The sequence below is a fragment of the Nelumbo lutea genome, chromosome 7, assembly GCF_056320005.1.
Source record: "Nelumbo lutea isolate HS-2025 chromosome 7, American lotus-T2T, whole genome shotgun sequence".
In the NCBI taxonomy this organism is placed as follows: domain Eukaryota; kingdom Viridiplantae; phylum Streptophyta; class Magnoliopsida; order Proteales; family Nelumbonaceae; genus Nelumbo; species Nelumbo lutea.
In genome coordinates this window covers 59,904,823-59,925,244 of record NC_142690.1, presented here as the reverse complement: position 1 = coordinate 59,925,244, position 20,422 = coordinate 59,904,823, and the positions used below count along the sequence as shown (strand labels likewise).

Genomic DNA, 20,422 nt, shown 5'->3' with positions numbered 1-20,422 from the left:
CTGGTTCAGAGAGACCAGCCTACACCAACCCTTTGTCCGGTCCACCCCCCTTCTTAACTACATCAGCAAATGAAGCCCAGGCCCCTAAAATTCCACTTGATTAAAAAAATTTCAAATTTTTTTCTTTTAATAGGTTGTGCGTCTTTTGGGTTTCTCCCACTAACTTTCCAGCTTCCCCTTTAGGCCAACACTGATCTTCAATCTTTCTCTCCACCACTTGTGTGCCCCACGTACTCCATCCCTCCACGTCAGCATCATCTTCTACAGTTCCACCTGTTGGAAGGGTTAGGATCCATCATATGGATCACCGAACCATGCTAGATGGTTGGGCGAAATTTCAAAAATTTCTTAGTCCTTTTGGGAATCGAATTCCCTGTGTTTTGAAAAACTGCAATTTTCAGGATCGGTCTTGCACTGAACTGGACCAGATTTGAAACCAATCAAAGGGGGAGATGTACACCTGATACAGATACCACAAACGCAGATTCCAAGGTGGAAATTCATGCCCAAATCAGTCCTAAAACCATCCTCCACTGAAGATGGTGCAGTGTATTCCTGAAGCCGGTTCAGTAACAGTTTTCTGCAAAACTGAGATCCAACTGCTTAGATCGAACTGAGGATGATGAGCCTGATATACCCTGAATTTTTCTTGAAAAAATCAAAGAAAAACTGATCTAAATCAGTCCCAAATAGCTGATGTCGAATTGGGAAAAAACTGGGAGACAAAAGGGTGCAGAGAAAACTAGAAACTGCAAAAATATGAAGCTCTCTTGAACTGGTCCACGCCCTCCTATTTTATAATCTCTTATGGAGATATCTCCTAATCTAATTAGGAGATAATCCAGATCTAAATCAGATCTAACTCTAATTAGAGATATGCATTATCTTCTTACAAGATTAGGTGCTCTATAGTCCATACCCAGATCAAAACCTAGATTCGCAACATGTTACATGACAACTTAAATTGTCATGTGACATAGCTTAATTAATCATAATAATTATGGGCCTTAGGCCCATCAGCTATAAGTCTCACGAACCAAGGGTGTTGCATGGCCAACTTAGGCCTAATTTGTATGGCGTGGGACCCCACAATGACCTCACATAAGTCCACATGGGTTCGGCCTAGCCTCTGTGAAAAGGCTTGGCCAAATTCACTGCTAAATATGGGTCCAACATTTACACTTAAATGATCCTTGAATTCAGCCATCCTATAAAGACCCAAGGATAATGGATTTAAGATAATGTCCATTAGGTAATTTTCCCTTAATGGTCTCTTACACATAACCTCTCGGCCCATAATGATCAAGCACTGCCTGACAAGGAAGGACCTCTCCCCTGGCTGCAAGGTACAGTGTCAAACTCTCTGTTTGGATAGATCCTAAGAATTAAAATCTTTTGCAAACATTTTTCACAAAGCATAATATATATATATATATATATATATATATATATATCATATAAATATATTTTGCAAAACCAAATCTCAAATACAGTTGAAATCCACTACCAGCAGTTTAGATTTCCATCAAAGAGAGTGTAAGCCCTATCATTTACTTTGTCCAACAAAGGGGCCGATCCTATTACTATGATCACCCACTCAAGTGAATTCTCAGACTGCCCCAACATACCCAGGTTTTGACCCTCAATGGATCTCACTGATTGGCATACCAAAGACAGCTCAATCCAACACCCAGTGCAGTACCATAATTAAATCTAGGGGTTATGCGTAACTTTCAAATTTTGCACAACAATCTCCAAGGTCCAAGGCATAAGTATAACTGAAAAATGGTTTGGGTTCAGTGTTTCAACCAAACACACACTGTGTGTGCTTTGGGTCTAACCCTAGCAGCTGAGACAAACTGCCCCAACTTCTTTGGCCGCACATCAGTGTTAGCTTTGGCAAGATAAACTCCCCAAGTCTATCCAACAGCTGAAAACATTATAAACTAACACGAGTCTCATAAGTATCCAATTTAAAGGGTAATTTCACAAAAATATACCAATATCAACATGAAACAATAATATACTTTTATTCATTTACAATAAATGTATCTGTACATCAATCTGATTGGAGCTAAAGGCATACACTGTTTAACACTACCTTGGTTCTTCATCCCCAAAGCTCCGCCTCTACCTCTGAGACCAGCCAAACTCTAAACCAAGCTCCATCAGCAAGAACCTCGATTGTTCTTGGGAGCGATTCTGGTTTCACCCCAACAATCCTAACCTCCGCAGCTCAAAGCTCTTGCAACCGGACTTCCTCCATTTCCTCGCCCAACAGCTTCACTATATTTCCCAGATTTTATTCATTCCAGAGATGAAAGGGAAGTCCTACCAGTTTTAGCAGGAAGCTTCCGCAAGTATGTTCCATCTCATTACACAATGGCTTCCAATTCTGGACTTGGACCATACCTTCTCCACATTCGAATGTTGTAAAGCCCTTGTTTACCTTGTCATCAATTCTTAACACCGCCTTCCTGTCTGAGAATGGTTTCAGATCAACCTTAGTTTCCAGATTCAAGTTGTGCACCACTGATTTTAGTACCTTCCTCCAATCCTGTACATCCTTGTTAACTGCTATCACCATTCTCCGCTCCCAATCGCCTTGCTCACCCTCAAACCACAATTTCATCCCTCTATTAGAGCTCGATATTGTCTATCCACAGCTAAAGGAGCTCTGCTTTAATGGCTGGATCGAGCATTTAAGAGGGCTATCTTTGGTACTTTGTTCTTGCTCCTGCTCCAAGTGTCTGTCAACAGAGACAAGAAACTGCTGCAACTCATCTGCAAAAACCATCCGACCTTGAGTCTGCTTCCCTTCCGGTAAACAGACCATTTGTTTCCTAATGCTGAAGTATTCTGTTATGGTAATGAACCAGCCTTTCCCGTTGCGCCTCAGCTCCACTTCGTATTTCTTCTTTTCCAGCTCTAAAACATTTTTCCAACCTACTGTCCTAAACGGTTGTAGTACACCATCAATAAAGCCCTTCAACCATAGCATTGCTTCCTCAAACAAAAGTATCATCGCCTTCCTGTCTTCCCTAACTTTTAGCAGATTTTTACCTCTGGCCCTTCCACTCTTGAGTAAAATTTTCTTCGATTCAATGTTCAGTTCAGACTTCCACCTATTCACCGCCTGAAAATCTTCGTCACTTAGCCTCTCCAGTTCAGACGCCCACCCTTAAACTAACATGAAGTTATTCATAGCCAACTTAGTATGATGCTTGAGGAATGTACTGAAAAGTAACTTGGAAGTTGTCAAGGGTGTTTTGTAATTTGGTTTCCTATTTATAAGTCCCTTAAGGGCTTTCTGTATTTTTTTCAAAATGTCTATAATGTTATGCTGAGGGAGGGGGACAACAACTCCATTTTCTCTCATTTTCATTCTCTTTTCTCCTCTCTATTCTTCCTTCCACTGATACACATGAACACCTTATAACAGACAGTTTAAAATGTCGACATATTTCCTAATACTTCCATGACATTTCCATTTCCATGGGTACCACCATGTCATATTTCCTAGAAAAAGCTATCATTGCTATGCTGTATTGCTTAGTAAGTAAATACAGCATATCAATGCTATGGGCCTGGGCCCAAAAATTTGTAAACATTGCAGAAACCCACCCAGCCCAACCTGCAAATTTCTGGGCCTGGACCCAGGTTTTGTGTGCAAGCTCAGCCCGACCCAGGCCCGCAAAATTCCAGGCTGAGCTTGGGCCCAACACTGAAAGCCCAGCCCGGCATGGCCTTACCCACAATTTATGTAATATATTTAATAATATATCATATTTCCATTATAAAATATTACATGATGTATTTTATGTAATAAATTATATATATACTATTATATTTTATATTTTATATGTTATACGTTATATATACAAATATATTTTATTTTATATAAATTTTTTAATTTATATTATACATGTTCATGCGTCAACTCATAGTATTACACTCACATATGAGAATTGTCCTCCTAGGCAAAGCCTTGTATAGATGAAGGCAAGTCCCACTATGATTCTTAGGCAATGTGGGGCTTGGGTCCATACAATATTTTTTTCATGTATTATACATCATAGAATTTAAAATTTTAGAAATAATTAAATTCTTACATTTTGATGCTATGGACCCAATGCTCAACCCAGCCTAACCCATAATGCCCCCTAAAAACAGATAGACATTTCACCAAGTCTACTGTTTATACATAACAAGCGAAAAGTAAAACAATACTCAAGGTGCGATAAAGAGATGAATTTATGTATGCAGTTTATATAGTAAATGGCTATCTCTTCTGTTCAAAAATGCACATCTGATATAGTGGTTCTCAGGAATTCACATCTGCACCTCACAGAGGGCACCCCACAAATGCCCCACAGCATATCCTAACCGTGTATTGGGAACATCTCCCACTGACAACTTTAGGAAATGTTCCTAATGCATGCTGAGATGTGTATATGGGGCGTTTGTGGGGTGCAGATGTGATCTTGGTTCTCAGGAAAACATTGTTTACATAATTACAGAAGAGGAAGACAAAATGTAAAACTTTAGATTTTGAGTTAAACTACAACAGAAAAAACAACCATTTTATATGGGAGTGTTACAAAATCTGTAATGATGCATGCCTGTCCCCTTCACTGTTAACAAGACGATATGCATTTGTATCTGCAGATGGAAGCCCTATATTTTTTCGTAATTCTGTAGCAGCAGCAATTCTTGTTTCAAGGAGCTTCTCCATGTTCAATGCACAAGATGGATCTCTGCAACAAAAATAAATAAATAAATAAATATTTAGTATCACTAATAAAATGTCCAAGATATATAATCAGCCCATGTACAAAAGGAACATGTTTCAAGGCCTTAATTGGAATTTCAACCTTGCTGCCTCTTCTTCCAGTTGCATAAGTCGAACGCAGAACATAGAGACTGAATTGTACAAGCCCCATCCTATTGGTTTTTCAGTTCCATCTGCCACCAGAACAATGTCTCCAGTCTTGGGTGGTGGTCTACCAATTATTCTGTCCACTGCACCACTATAGACCATTGGACTTCCATACCGAAAGAGTTGTGTCTTCCCCTTCTTCAAGACAACCTTTGCAACACCTGAAAACCCAAAGCCAATTGAGAAATGAGAACTAGCAGAACATCATGTTGGTCATAGGGCCAGTTTTCTAATTACATTTGTTATAGGAGAAGGTTCCTGAGAATAAAGCCATAACCAAACCCCGCCATCCCTAATTGCTCCTCCAATTCCAGAGGATCCAGAGTCGTCAAAGTTCCGTCAAAGTTGAGCTTAACCCTATTATTGCTTGGGGGATGGGGGGATCCAGGATTTGGTTGAACACTGATGATGATGATGATGCAATTGTTCCCCAACCTCTTAGGATGTCATCCACCATGTACCCCTTGAAGATCTCCATTGTTTTTACCGAATTCACAACGTTCAAGCTAATATTGTCTACTATTACCCAATGCATAACCAAACCAGTGTTTTAAAAGCACTAGGGGCAATTTATGCCCGAGGCCGATTGTAATTTTTGATATGCTGTTCATAGTATATAATAAACCAGGGAAGAAGACCGATTTCTTCTCTTCCTGAATTCTTTTTTTTTCCATTCTCTGCTTTATCCTTCTCTATTCTCAAAACTCAAACTCTAGTCTCGAACATGGTACTGTGAAAAAATAGATGAGTGTTTTAAGTGTATTGTGTGATATCCTTTACTTTTATCTTTTATTTTATGTTGATGGGTCTCACTTAATGGGCCTGTTATTTGTTCTTGTTTTATTTTCTTTATGTAATTGCCAAGCTGGCCGCCCACTTAAGGGCATACTTGTCATCATTAATTATTAGAGATTAATAAAATAGGGTTAGAGAAGAAGGCTGAATTATTCGACTATTTCTTCTCTTACCTCTTCTCTTCGACATACACAGCTCTTGCACTATTATTCAGATCTGATTTGCATTGTTAATTACTGATTTTAAATCTGATACTAGAAGACTGATTCACATCTAATTGTAAAGGAAGAAGAGAAAGAAGGAAAGAACCAAGAAAGGGGAAATTGAGTGTATGTTATATGATCCTTCAAAAAAGTGTTCTATTAATACTCTATTAAAAAGAGCAAAGACTACAATACCCTCATAAAAAAAAGAGCGAGCGAACAAGCTGGGCTGCATTGAAAAGGGGGGCAAGGGGGTCTAGGGGGCGAGCCCCCCAACTGAAAGGGCTAGGGGCAGACCACTTTCTTTTCCCTTATCTTTTCTTCCCTTCCCTTTCCTTTCTCTTTTTATTTTCTTCTCTTTCCCTTCCCTTTCTTTTCTTTTCCTTTCCTTTCCTTTTTTTCTTTTTTCCTTTTTTCAGTCTTTTTATATCAGGTGTGCATGAGGCGTACGCCTCTTGCACTTGAGGCATATGCCTCAGGGCATTTTGGGAGTGCCTCGCCAGGAGGTACACCTCCCACACATTTTAAAACATTGGTGACACTTTTTTCTAGAGACAAAATCATAGCACTTGTACCCTTTTTGTGAAAGAGAATACCCAATGAAAATACCACAAAAGAGTTCTAAGATCCAACTATGTTCATATAGGATCCTTGACATGAACAAAACAAACACAACTAAGGACTCTAGGTGGCAAAGGAAACTCATTTTGGTTAGGACACAAGACAAAGAAAGGAGTTTTCATTCCCAACATCCAAAATGGCATCCTATTTATTAGATATGAGGTTGTAAGAACTACTTGTCACCAATAACTATTTGGCACCTTGTGCTGAAACAAAAGGGCCCGAGTAGTATCTAATAAATGCTTGTTCTTCCTCTTAGCAACCCATTTTGTTGAGGAGTATCAGCACAAGACAATTGATGTATTGCCCCTTCATTTTCAAGAAACATATTCGGAGAGTTTTGTAAAATACTTAGTTGCATTGTCCAAATAGAATTGCTTAATTCCTTTTCCATATTGTGTTCCAATAATCTTATAAAAAACCATTGCAATCTGAGAGACCTTATCCTTACTTTTCAATAAATAGATCCACATATATCTTGAAAAATGATCTATAAAAAAGACAAAACTAGTAGAGACCTGTGCAATGCACAGGATTTCTTAAGTGAAGGCTAAACAATAGAAACACATAAGAGTATACAATTGTTTTATATTTTTAACTTTTTAAATAATTAATAATTATTTATATTTTGTATAGTACTTTTAATAATTATTTTACAATAAAAATAACAATAATTAATTTCAGCTAAGGTTGTTAATCAAACTGATGAACCCGACCAATTCGGGTCAAGTTGGTCAATTTCTAGTATTTTTAGTCGGCTTTGCTTCAACAATTTCCCAACCCGACCAGGTTAGATCAATTTTGCTTTGCCTATTTATAAATCGATCAAAATTGAATGGTTCGACCATATATATATATATATGTATATATATATATATATATATATATATATATATATATATATATATTAATATTTTATATTTTTAATAGGGAAAGTGGAAAATTTTCCATATTTCTTAGTCAAAAATAATTTATATCATAAATTTAATTTTCAAATTACTTTGTAATAATGGACCTATAATTTTTAAAAATTTAAGTTTAAATTTTTAAGTTTAAATCTTTTGAACCAACCGACCAAGTCAAAAATCGACCCAAACCAACACAACCCGAGTTGACCGGTCTTCACTAATGGTCAGTCTGTTTCGGGTGACCAACTCCCCAACCTAACCAGGTTGGTTTGGTTGGCCAAATAGCCTACAACCAAACCAAACCAACCCGTGAACACTCCTAATTTCAGCAAAATTATTATCCTAATCTCTAACAAGTAATAATAGTTTAATCTCCAATAATTATTGAAAATGTATAGCAAAAATACACAATCATTGAAAATATATTATTAATGAAAATACCATAAATACTACAAGATATATTAAATTAGTCAATAAATAGTGTAATCTAAATAATAGTTTAATCTCTAACAAATATTAATCAATAAATTATAAAAAAAATACAATAATTACAACAAATCAAATTTAAAAAGTTAAATAATAGTATTTTCATCTCCAAAAATTATTGAAAATTTTCTATTAAATAACAAAACAAAACTAGACTTATACATTACTTTTTGAAAGTTATTTTTATAATTATTAATTGATATAAGTGAAATTACTTATTTACAATATTATTTAGTTATTTAAATAGTATCATTATTTAAATTTTAAAATATTAATTAATTATTTAATTAATAATTTATATTATTAAATCATTATTAATTTGAATATTATGTCATAATTACTTTTCTAGTCTTAAGAAAATTTTTGAATTTATTACATAATTTCATTATTTTAGCTATTTAAAATCTAGTTATGTTATATATTTCGTTAATTAAAATAATTAGTTATTTAAATATTGAAACAATATATAAAATATTTAAAATTTTTGTTAGTTGAATTTTTTATTTTAAAGTTAATACATAACATTATATGTTTTTCTACATAATTATTTAGATATTTTTAATATTTTTTAAGATATTTAGTTATTGAAATATTTAAATAATATTTTATATTTTAATGTAATTTTTTTATTTAAATAATATTTAAATTGAATAATCCAAAAAACCAAAATTTCTTTTGTTAGTACATAATTTCGTGATGAATATTGTAAAATTATAAAACTATTAATAATATGAATATTATTAAATTTATTATAATTATTTTTTTCTTTTAATCAATAATTTAAATTTATTATATAATTCTGTTAGAATATTTATATAATTTTTAATTTTTTTAATTTAAACTTTCTGTAGATAGATAGAGATAAAAAGTGGGGGAGAGGATTAATAGGAATTAGAGATAATTTAGAAGAGAAACTTGGTATATAAATAGGAATTAGAGATAATTCAGGAAATAAATAAGAATTAGAGATAATTTATGAGATAAATAAGAATTAGTGATAATTTAGGAGAAAGTAGGAGATAGTGGGGGAGGTGGTTTAGGAGAGGATATTATTTAGGTTATTGGCAACATGAGAGAGAGAGAGAGAGAGAGATTAGGTAATTTTTTATGGGGAAGAACATCTCATTGGTTGTTTCAAAAATGAAATGGAATAAAAAAATAAAAAATTCAAAAAAAGGAGAAATTTTCTAGACTGCTTTTTTTTTCTTTTTGATGAGTAATAGTAAACTTTTATTAATTCAAAAACTGATTTAGAGTTGTGATTTCATACAACATCCAAGGGAGAGGCACAAGTTGCAGCCCCTCCTAGAATCTTACAATTAAACTAGGAAAAAAATACAGGAATCACAGCTGAGCCCAAAACAATTCTTCCCTATTTATCCCTTGCTTGGCTAACACATCGGACAAAGTATTTGCTGATCTCCCCACCCACTATAGAGAAACCAACATATTCCTTGTCAACCAGTTGAATTTCTTCATTTCGTTCTTGTAGCACCATATAGCATCTTCAGGCTTTTTCAACTAGCCCACCACCACTGTGAAATCCCCTTCAATTATCAGACTTTGCACCCCAAACTGGTTTGCAAATTGCACCCCTTGTATAGCAGCTAATAGCTCTGCCCTGATAGAGTCTCCAACTCCTAAAGGACCCAAGTAAAGCAAGACAATCTCTCCATTCTCATTTCTCAGAACACCCCCTATTCTGGATAATCCTGGATTACCCATGCTACTTCCATCAAAGTTCAACTTCAGTGAGCCTTCAGGTGGAGGAGACCAGCTTGTAATTAACTTGTCCTTTAAGGGTGAACACTTCACTACTGTTGACCAATTTATCCAAAGGTCATTAAAAGAGAATTGATGAAAGATTTCCAAAGTCTTTGGCCAAAGGATTGCCTTATGCAACACACAATTATTTAGTTCCTTACTGCTCCTTTCCTTTTCTTGAAAAATTCTAGCATTACTTTCTTCCCAAAGAGTCTAGATCAGGGCAGTGCGAGCACATCTCCACATAAGTCTCCCTCTTTTTGTAGGCCAAGAGAAAGTAGAATGGTCAAAGATCATGCGAACTTCTGCTAGTAAGCTCCAACTACTCCCAAACAACGAAAGTAGCCAAGCCCAAAGGTTTGCAAAAAATGGACAAGATATTAGTAGATGGTAACAATCCTCTCTGTGAGCTCTGCAGAGGATATACTAGTTGGGAGAAATACAGAGGAAAGGTCTTCTTTTTTGTAGGTTGTCTAGAGTGTTTACTTTCCCATAGATTACTTCCCAACAAAACACTATAATCTTTGGGGTAACTGGCCTACACCAATTTTCCTTTGACGAAAGGGTTGTTGAGTAGAAGACTAAGAGATGGACTTGAAATAAGAAGCACAAGTAAAGGTCTCTTTGGGTCTAGGAGCCCACACCCTTTTATCTGGCTTGGATGGATCCAAGCAAACCTAATTAAGGCAACATAGCAAGTCAGAGAGAGATTCAATTTCATCAACCCTTAGTCCCCTACGAAACCCAAAATCCCAATTAGGAGCCAAGGGTGTTCCCGAGGGTGAGACAAATTTTGAGAACACCTCTTTTTTATACAAAGAAACAGAAAATAACAAAGGGAAAAGGTCCTTTAGAGGAGTGTCTCCTACCCAAGTAATCTCCCAAAAGCGAACAGCATTGCTAGAACAAACTTCATACCTGATAAAATTGAGAAATTGAGGAAGGGTGTTGTGAATAGCATTCCAAGGTGTTGCCAGGTTAGCCTACTATTAGTATATATATATATATATATATATAAATAGTCGTCCATGGAAACAAAGGCCCTAAACATCATAATGTACTAAATCAAAGGGAGCAAGAATATCTATTAGATACTTCATAAATGTTTCTATGTTGCTTTGAAATTTGACAAACTTCACAAGAACTCTAAATTGAGACTAACTAAAACAACTCTTTCATCAAAGAAAAAGACACATGACCAAGCCTAGCATGCCACAAATTGCTACGGACTCATTGTTGCTCCTACTTAAGCTAGATAAATGTAGGGCAGAACTGACACCTTCATCAAAGTAATAAAGGCCTCTAAATTCATGACCTCTACCAATCATTCTCCTCATCAATTTGTCTTGCAAGACAAAATGGGTAGGAAAAAAGTTACTACGATCCAAATTTTTTGTAAGTCTGACACAGATAACAAAATTGAAGCAAAATTAGGGATATAAAGAACAAACTTAAGGGAGGGATCGTTGCTAAGATTCACGCCTCCCCCTTACCAGAAACGCTGGAGAGAGAACCATCAACTACTCGTACCTTATATTGGCTAGACAAGAGCTTGTATGTAGTAAGCAAGGATTGATGAGTCACATGGTCAATGACACCTAAATCAATGGTCCATGAAATGGAAGGAATAGGACTAGTAGCACTATAAGTAGAAGCTATATACCTTTTTTAAAGGAAGAAGAAGAAGCTAGAGGGTTTCTCCTTAACCAAACCATCGTTCAACTAAGAATCTTGCCTCATCCATGGTAAAGTCTAGAAAATTCCCATTACTGGAGGAACCATTCATCTATCCCATTGGTGAAGTAATCATGAGTGTACTCTCAGAATACCTTCTATAACATTAGATGTAGCTACATTCCCCCATAACATGTGACCCTAGTGAGGTGACTTCCCCTTCCTCAATGGTGCTGGTTTTAGATGTGGATGCAGGATCCAACATGTGTCTTAGTATGCTTCTCACACCCACAGTGATAACACTTGAGATGTTTCTTATCAACACCCTTTCCCCCTTTAGGAGTTGAGGAAACCAGTGCTGAATGTTCCACAGGCTGTGGATGACTATCAACTCACATCTCCTTCCTTCTCATTTCCTCATTCCTAACCAAATAGAAGACATATTGCAAACTGGCAGCTCACCACTTCCCAAAATCTGTGACCATATGCTCTCCTACATGGAATCCAGCCCAGCCAAGAACTAGAATGCTCTACCCTCCTCTACTTGCTTGTCATGTTTCTCTTGATTTCCCGTGCTCTCCCAATCAATTACAAGGTGATGATCTAACTCTTCCCACAATCCTTCCAGTGTAGCAAATAAGTGAATAAAGACATATCCCCTTGCTTCAATGCTACTATATCCTAAGTCAATCTGTAAATTCTAGCATGTTCTTATGTTGGTCATAGGTCTTGGAGACCTTTTCCCAAATCTTGGTTGTAGTAGGAAAGTGTTGAACTGTCCTAGCATTCCTTAAGTCATAAAAGCAAATAACCAGGACATTACAACTGCACTTTCCCTACACACAGCTGCATAACCAGCATCTTCCTCTGGTTCTTTTGTTTACTCAACGATGTATCCCATGAGACCTCTTGAGGAAACAAACAGCTTGGATAAAATGGACAATTCACTAAAATTATACACATCTAATAGCACATTTGTTATCTGCAGGTTATGCAGACTGGGGCTTTCAATGCTGGAAACCCTCTTGGCAGTTCTATTGTCTTTTAAAGTGACTTCTCTTGACACTGAAGATATCCATGGCCTTCTAACAACCAAATGAAGCTGTTACAATTGAAGAACTGGTGCTTTGGAGAGCTGTAGCACACAACCAAACTTCAAAATACCCCTGGCAGCAGCCAAAATATCACAAAAACACCCTAGGTATAGTGGCTTATATTTGTAGATACATTGGGCTGAATGAGCCTGTCTTTTCTCTTTATTTGTTATTTTACTAGTCTTTATTCCTGGATTAGTGGACCTCTGTTTATGGGCCTGTTATTGTTTTTATTCTTTATGTTATCGAGTCAGCCACCCTACTAAGGGCATCATTGTAATAATACTCTTAATTGAGATGAATTCTAATAAAATACATTTAGGGGACTAGAGAGAAGGACAAACAGCTCTCTTCTCCATCTCCCTCTTCTTCCATTCCTTCCTCTCCTGCTCTGAACTCTTCTTCTTCTTCTTTTCTTCTCACTTTTGTTGATTAAATACTTGATGTATTGCTGTTATATTCTTCTTCTTGGTATCAGATCACACAAGCTTATATTTTTCTTCTCTCTTTAAGCCATACACTCTTCGATTGGAAGTGTGTATGGAGAACTGAGTTGCTGAATGCTTAAAGATTTATGAGGCCTAGTTGGTAGAGGTTTTCTGCAGTTCTCTTGGTATTCTTCTTTGAGTCGTTTGTTTCCTAAATTATTTAAGGGAATAAGTTTATCCAGATCTCATTGTGAGTCATGTGAACTATTTTTTTTTTTTTTTGGAAAAAGGTTATGTAACTTTATTCAAACCAACACATAAAAGCTGGATTCAGGCCCAGAAAGGCAGTCTGAAAACCACAGCAATTACAATCTCCACAGGAGTTAGAACGAAATAAAACAGACAAATTCAGACTTCTGAACTCCTCGGTAACAGATACCCAAAAGATCAGCTTGCCCACTGCTTTCTGAATTAAATCTTCAGGACTCTTAGCTCTATTACAAAAAATCCTACTGTTCATCTCAGCCCAAATGGACCACAAGACAGCAGCAGGAATAGTCCTACACACCATTTTCCCTTTCTTGCTTAGGCCTTTGACATTCTAGCAGCAGAGGAGCTCCTTAACCGATCTTGGCATAACCCAACTGATATTCATGGATTTGAGAAAGTGCTCCCAAACCTGAGAGGAAAACGGACAGTGAATACACAAATGGTCTGTCAATTCAGTAAGGAACCCACAAAGACCACAAGATAAATCCAAAATTTGAATGCCCCGCCTCACAATCTGGAAAGACGTTTGTCAAGGGACATCGTCCAAATCAGAAAATTGGATTTTGACGGATTTGTAGGGTTCCATATCTGTGTAGCTGGGAAATCAGTGATACCCAATCTGCAAAGCTTAGAAGCCAGGGATTTGACAGAAAATTCCCCATCCGGATTCCACTTCCAGCACCATTTGTCTTCCGAGAGCAGGTCTATCTTCTGCTTCTGAAAAAGAGTCATCATCTCCACAATCTCTTCAAACTCCCAATCAAAAAGATTCCTCCTAAAGAGGGGGGTCCAAGTAACAGAGTCTCCAGCCAAACAAAAGCACTCAGCCACAGATGCTTCTTGGTTAGAAGCACACTGGAAAAGAAGGGGAAAAGACTCAACTAGGGGGCCATCCAAGCACCAAGAGTCCTTCCAAAATTTAGTTCTATCCCCTTTACCAATCCTGACTGAACTCCCTTCCAGGAGGACAGAGAAATTTTTCATGATACCTTTCCAAAGAGAATTGCCCCAACTTGGAGGAGGATCCCTAGATCTCCAGTTGCCCCACTCCACCCCATATTTACCAGCTATGAGGGATCTCCACCAAGCATTGCTTTCAGCCGAGAACCTCCCGATCCACTTACAAAGGAGGGCAGAACTAAAGCTATTCAACTTCCTTATACCTAAGCCACCTTCAGCCTTAGGAATACATACTTGATCCCAATTGACTAGGTGAATTCTTTGCTCCACTTCCCAACCCCTCAAAAGAAAACTTCTCTGAAGCTGCTCCAGTCTTTTAGCTACTTTGTTTGGGATGGGGAAAAGATAGAGGAAATAAGTAGGTAAATTGGAAAGGGTACTTTTTATCAGAGTAACCCTAGCCCCAAAAGATAGATATCTTGCCTACCATGATGCTAATTTCCTCTCCATTCTTTCAATAACTGGACCCCAAAGCGAGGAAGCTAAACAATTTGCCCCCAAGGGCAAACCCAAATATTTTACTGAGAGGGATCCAATCTGACATGCCAGCACCACTACACAATCAACTATGTTGGTTACTTGACCCACTGGAATGATTTGACTTTTGTTCCAATTGACTTTGAGCCCAGAGACCACCTCAAACCAGGTTAAAATCCCAAGGATAAAATCTATCTAGGAAGGAGAAGCATCCACAAAACATAAAGTATCATTTGCAAATTGGAGAATATTGACCTTTTCCCCCTCAGGAGCGATTGCAAAACCTTCCCAATCACCAGAGTCAGTTGCCTTTTTGCAGAACAGAGTAAGTATTTCCATAACACAAATAAAGAGCAAGGGGGACAAGGGATCACCCTATCTTAGACCCCTAAAGTTATCAAACCACCCTGCTGACTGACTATTAATCAAAACTGAAAATTTGGGAGAGGTTATACACACTTTAATCCAGTTTCTCCATTTCTGCCCAAATTTCATTTGATGCAACACAAAATCAACACACCTCCAGTTAACATGGTCATAAGCCTTCTCAATATCAAGTTTGCAAATCAAACCTGGTAGGCTAGGACACCCTCTCTTCTTCTTGAGTGAATCAGCTCATTAGCAATAAGAACAGAGTCAAGCATCCGCCTCCCCGGGACAAAAGCACTTTGATTGTTTGAGATAACACTTCCTAACACCCCTTTCATTCTCTCGGCAAGAACTTTAGCTAGGATCTTACAAAAACTATGCAGAAGGCTGATTGGTCTGAAATCTTTAATATTCACTGACCCTTCAATTTTTGGAATGAAGGTGATAAAATGCCTGAAAGGCATTCAAAATATCTTGCTTCACAAAGTCCCAGCATTTAACACAAAAGAGGTTGGTAAGACCATCCAACCCTAGCGATTTCTCATCCACCAACATGGTAATAGCAGCTTTAATTTCCTCCTCCATAAAGGGTCTCTCAATAAAAGAAATCCGATCTTCACTCAACTGCTTGAAAGGAAGGTTTCTAGGAAACGGTCTAAAAGTCCAAAACTCTTTATAAAGATTTTTATAAAAGTTAGTTGTCACTACCTTCATTTCTGCATCAGAATCCCCCAATCTTCCTTCCCACTCCAACTTACTGATTGAAGAAGCTCTTGCTCTAGCATTTGCCATTCTATGAAAGAAATAAGTGTTTTTGTCCCCCTCTTTCAACCAAACCACTTTAGCCCTCTACCTCCACTTGATTTCTACTGTCACAGCCAGCTTATCATAATTAATCTTTGTAGAAATTCTTATCCTTAAAGTAATAAAAGATCTACTTTTCCTTTCAATATTGTACATTGATGTGTGGGTGCCTTAGTATTTACCTTGCATGGGTGGCTATAAGTACATTTTATTTATTGATGATTTTCCCTGACATACCTAGATATACCTAATGCATTCTTGTGCCAAAGTACCAAAGCTTGTGAAAGAATTCCATGAATTCATACTTACCCAGTTTGATACTTGTATCAAAATATTCCAATCTGATAATGCTAAGGAATATTTTGATAAGAGTCTTACCTCCTACTTTGAGTAGATTAGAGTGTTCATCAGAGCTTTTGTAGCTATAGTCCAAAGCAAAATAAAGTAACAAAGAGGAAAAATAGTCACATTGTTGAAGTTGCCAAGAGTATATACCTTTTGCTTCTCATGTACCTGTAAACTTTTGGTGAAATGCAATCATTACAACTACCTATCTTATTAATTGTATGCCTTCTCGGGTCTTAGGGTTTAAGGGGGAGCACCCCATTAGTTGTTTGCACTCTCTCTCTCTCTCTCTCTCTCCTGTTGAGCCTTGTATTAAGTCTCCTACTATTTCTTCTATTCCTCCTTTTGAGTCTTCCTCTCCTCCCAAACCTCATGTTCTTGTTCCTACACCTCCTACTAATCCTCTAATTTTTACTATTCCTATTATTCAGTGGTGATAACCAAAGGCACAAGCACAACCATGAGTAGGTTGTTCCCATTTCTTCAACTGAGCCTCCTGTACTCCCAATTAATAAAGAGACAACAAGTCCTGAATCCCCTTCTCCAACACCCACCTTCCCAGATCTTAATCTACCTATCATTGTAAGAAAAAGTTAAAAGGAAATGCACTGTTCATTGTATTCCATAGCACCCTTCTTATGCTTTCCCCTTCCTAACCTCTATTTCCTCTCATCCCATCCCTAAGTTTGTATTTAAAGCTTTTTTTTTTTATCAGAAACAATAACATTCATTAGAGATAAATTAAACTGAAATATAGAAGTCAACCCTTATTAGAAAAGGTTGATCCAATAAACATCAAACATTATAACACTGCCCAATAAAGACTCTCCCTTACAGTCCCTTGTTTTGCTAGGGCGTCAGCAAAACCATTTGCTGATCTCCTTACCCACTTGAACCAAACACCCAACTCCCTTGTTATGCTAAGAATTTCCCTTACCAGCTGTCTATATTGCCAATTTCCAGCTGCCTTGATTGCATCCACCCAATTACCAACTTGGAGTCTCTCTCTATCTCAATCTGCTGTAGCCCCAATTGTTTGGCCAGTTTTACACCTTGATGTAGTGCCAGCCAAGATTTCCGCTCTTAAGGAATCTCCAACTCCTATTGGACCTGAAAACAGAGCCATTATTTTGCCTTCATTTTCTCTGAAAACACCTCCTATACCAGATGGGACTGGATTACCTATAGAGCTTCCAACAAAATTCAGTTTCACCCTTTGTTGTGCCGGTGGGGACCAAACTTCCTGTATCATAGCTTTGGAAGTAGTAGTAGATGCCACAATACCCCAATTTCTATAAATGTCTTCAACTGAGAAATCCTTAAAAAGATCACAAGATTTCAACCAATGGATAAACTTAGTAGTTATTCCTTCCACAACCTCTTCCTTGGATCTACAACAGCCTTTGAAGATCCTATTGTTTCTTTCCTCCCACACTGACCACAATATAGCAGCTCTAGTGGCTCTCCACATAATCCTTCCACGAACCGTTGATTGCCTGTAAAAAGCTGGATCAAAGAGGTTCACCACGCTCGAGGAGGGAGTCCACCTACAGCCAAAGAGAAAAGAGAACCAAGACCAAATAAAGAACACAAAGGGACATGAGATTAGTAAATGTGAAATTGTCTCACCAGAACCCAAACAGAGGCAACAAACATGGGGGGAGAGGCACATATTTGGCCTCTTTTTCTACAATAAATCCAAGGTGTTGCTTTTTTGGAGTGCCACTTCCCAGCAAAAGGCATGAATTTTTGGGGGTACAGGGCTAGCCCACACCTCCTTTGAAGGAAAGTTCCCTACAAGGTTAGAGGTCTGAAGCAAAATGTTATAGAAAAAAGAGCAATTGAAAAAACCAGAAGGGGAAGGTTTCCAAATTCTGCTCTCTCTACAAGACTGATCAAGAATCCCCTAACTGAGTGATCAGATCATCAACCATCCCCATCTCAGAATCCTTTAGACCTCTTATCAAGCCCAAATCCCAAGAGTTATCAACAAACATTGAAGAGATCACTTTTCTTTTGTTTTCAAACAAGGAGTAAATAAAAGGAAATCTATCTCTAAGGGAGTTTTCACCAACCCAAACATCTTCCCAAAACAAGACTTTATTTTCAGCACAGACATCATATTTGAAATAAGCAGGCATAAGAGGCAAAATACCTTGAATAGCTTTCCAAGGAAAACACTGAGAAGCCCCAGGGTTGAGTCCTGCATCCCAGCCGTTATCTACCAATCCATGAATACTAACAATCACAATAGACCAAGGTCTGTCCTGTTCCATCAGTAGTCTCCAAATCCATTTCCCCAGCAAAGCCGTGTTTCTTAATGTTATATTTCCTAACCCAAGGCCTCTATCATCCCTACTCCTAGAAACCACCTCCAACTTCACTAAGTGATCCTTCTTAGTATCCTCTAGTTCCCACAAGAAGTCCGTCATTATCTTCTCTAACCGGTTAGCTACTTTCATTGGTACTCTAAAGGTAGACAGGAAATAAACTGGCAAGTTGGCCAAAGGTTGACTTGATTAAGGTTATCCTACCCCCTAAAGAGATGTAATTCCTCTTCCAATTTGCTAACCTCTTGGAGAATCTTTCAATTACAGGGTACCAAAAATTCTCAACCATTGGGTTCACTTTGAGTGGTAGCCCCAAATATTGCAAAGGCCAGCCCCCCACTTCACACCCCAAAATCCTAGCTAAGGAATCCACCTCCTCTCCCCCTAAATTGAACCCTACCACACAACTTTTTCCCAGTTCACTTTAAGATTGGACTTCCTTTCAAATTGAAGCACTAGACTCTTTAAGTTTCGTAATTCCCCTTCCTCCCCGTCACAAAACAAGATGATGTCATCTACAAATTGTAAGTGTGTGACCACCACCTCCTCCCTACCAATCCTCCAACCTCTTATCAAATTGTTAGCATCAGCCCTCGAAATCATGGCACTCGACACATCAGCTACTAGGGTAAAGAGGAATGGGGACAATAGATCTCCTTGCCTAATACCCCTCTTTGCAGGAAAGAAACCCCTAGCTACACCATTCACCAATATTGAGAAATGACATGAAGAAATGCATCTCTTTACCCAATTGCACCATCTCTCCCCAAACCCTCTCCGCTTTAGAACCTCTAGTAAAAAATCCCAGTCCACCATGTCATATGCCTTTACAAGATCCAATTTGCAAACCAACCCCTTTTCCTTTCTCCTCCTCTTCACCTCAACACATTCATTAGCAATAAGTATTTGATCTACAATTTGTCTTCCTTCTACAAAGGCCCCTTGATACGGTGAGATTAGAGATGGGAGGATCTTTCTTAATCTTAGCACTAAGACCTTAGAGATGATCTTATACATGCTTCCTACCAGGCTTATAGGTCTGAAATCCTTTGGTTGGAGAGTGTCCTTCTTCTTAGGAACCAGGGCAATAAAAGTTGCATTTGCTCCCGAGTTAAATTTGCCTCTCTCATAGAACTCTTCAAAAACCTCCAACAAATCCTCTCTAATTATCTCCCAACAATCTTGATAGAAGGCCATCAAAAAACCATCAGGCCCAGGAGCTTTAGATCGATCCATGGAGAAGATCGCATTTCTCACTTCTTGGGCCTCAAATCTTTTTTCCAAAGATTCCAATAAGACACTATCTTCCACCCTCCACTCCAAGTCCTCTAAGCTCTCACTAGGTCTCCCTGGGTTGTCATACACTAATTTGAAGTGATTAACCAAAGCTTGAGCTATATCATCTTCCCTTGTCAACAATTGTCCATCCCACTCCAAATTTGAAACAGAATTCTTCCTTTTCCTCCCATTTGCCAATGAATGAAACAACCTTGTATTGATGTCCCCTTCCTTTAGCCACTTGCTTCTGGATTTTTGCCTCCAACTTATCTCCTCCTTCCTAAGAAGATCTTCCAGTTCCTGTTTCAAATTCCATCTTTCCACCCTACGCTCTTCCCCCAGCCTTCTTTCAGCTTCTAGTCCATCTAGCTCCTGTACTCTCTGACTGATTTCTACTTTCCTTTGCTCTAATCTACCAAAAACCTCTTTGTTCCAAATCTTGAGTCTAGTTTTCAAGAGTTGTAGTTTCTTGTAAAACCTATACCCCTTCCATCAGAATTCCACTTGGTCCACTTCCCACCATTCTTTTACCTTAGCTAGAAACTCTGGATGAAGTAACCACATGTTTTCAAACCTAAAAGGGCACGGGCCTCCATCTAGTCTTTCTTGAGACAACCTGATTGGGCAATGATCTGAAATAGGTCTCGGCAATGCTGTAACACCTAAAATCCCCCATT

The 20,422-nt window shown here is 37.9% G+C and overlaps 1 protein-coding gene across 11 annotated transcripts in view; it reads right to left on the bottom strand.

Moving 5' to 3' along the window:
- LOC148846609 (S-adenosyl-L-methionine-dependent methyltransferases superfamily protein) overlaps window positions 1-20,422 on the bottom strand; it is a 114,614-nt gene that overhangs the window by 70,517 nt on the left and 23,675 nt on the right. For 6 of the 11 annotated variants that reach the window (XM_088953546.1, XM_088953554.1, XM_088953548.1 and 3 more), the window contains 2 exons: window positions 4,875-5,100; window positions 4,602-4,757 (listed from right to left, as the gene is read on the bottom strand). In XM_088953546.1, the coding sequence (XP_088809672.1) occupies window positions 4,602-4,757; window positions 4,875-5,100 (382 nt within the window). The remainder of the gene's footprint in view (window positions 1-4,601; window positions 4,758-4,874; window positions 5,101-20,422) is intronic. The other 5 variants (XM_088953555.1, XM_088953552.1, XM_088953551.1 and 2 more) reach the window with 1 other exon arrangement.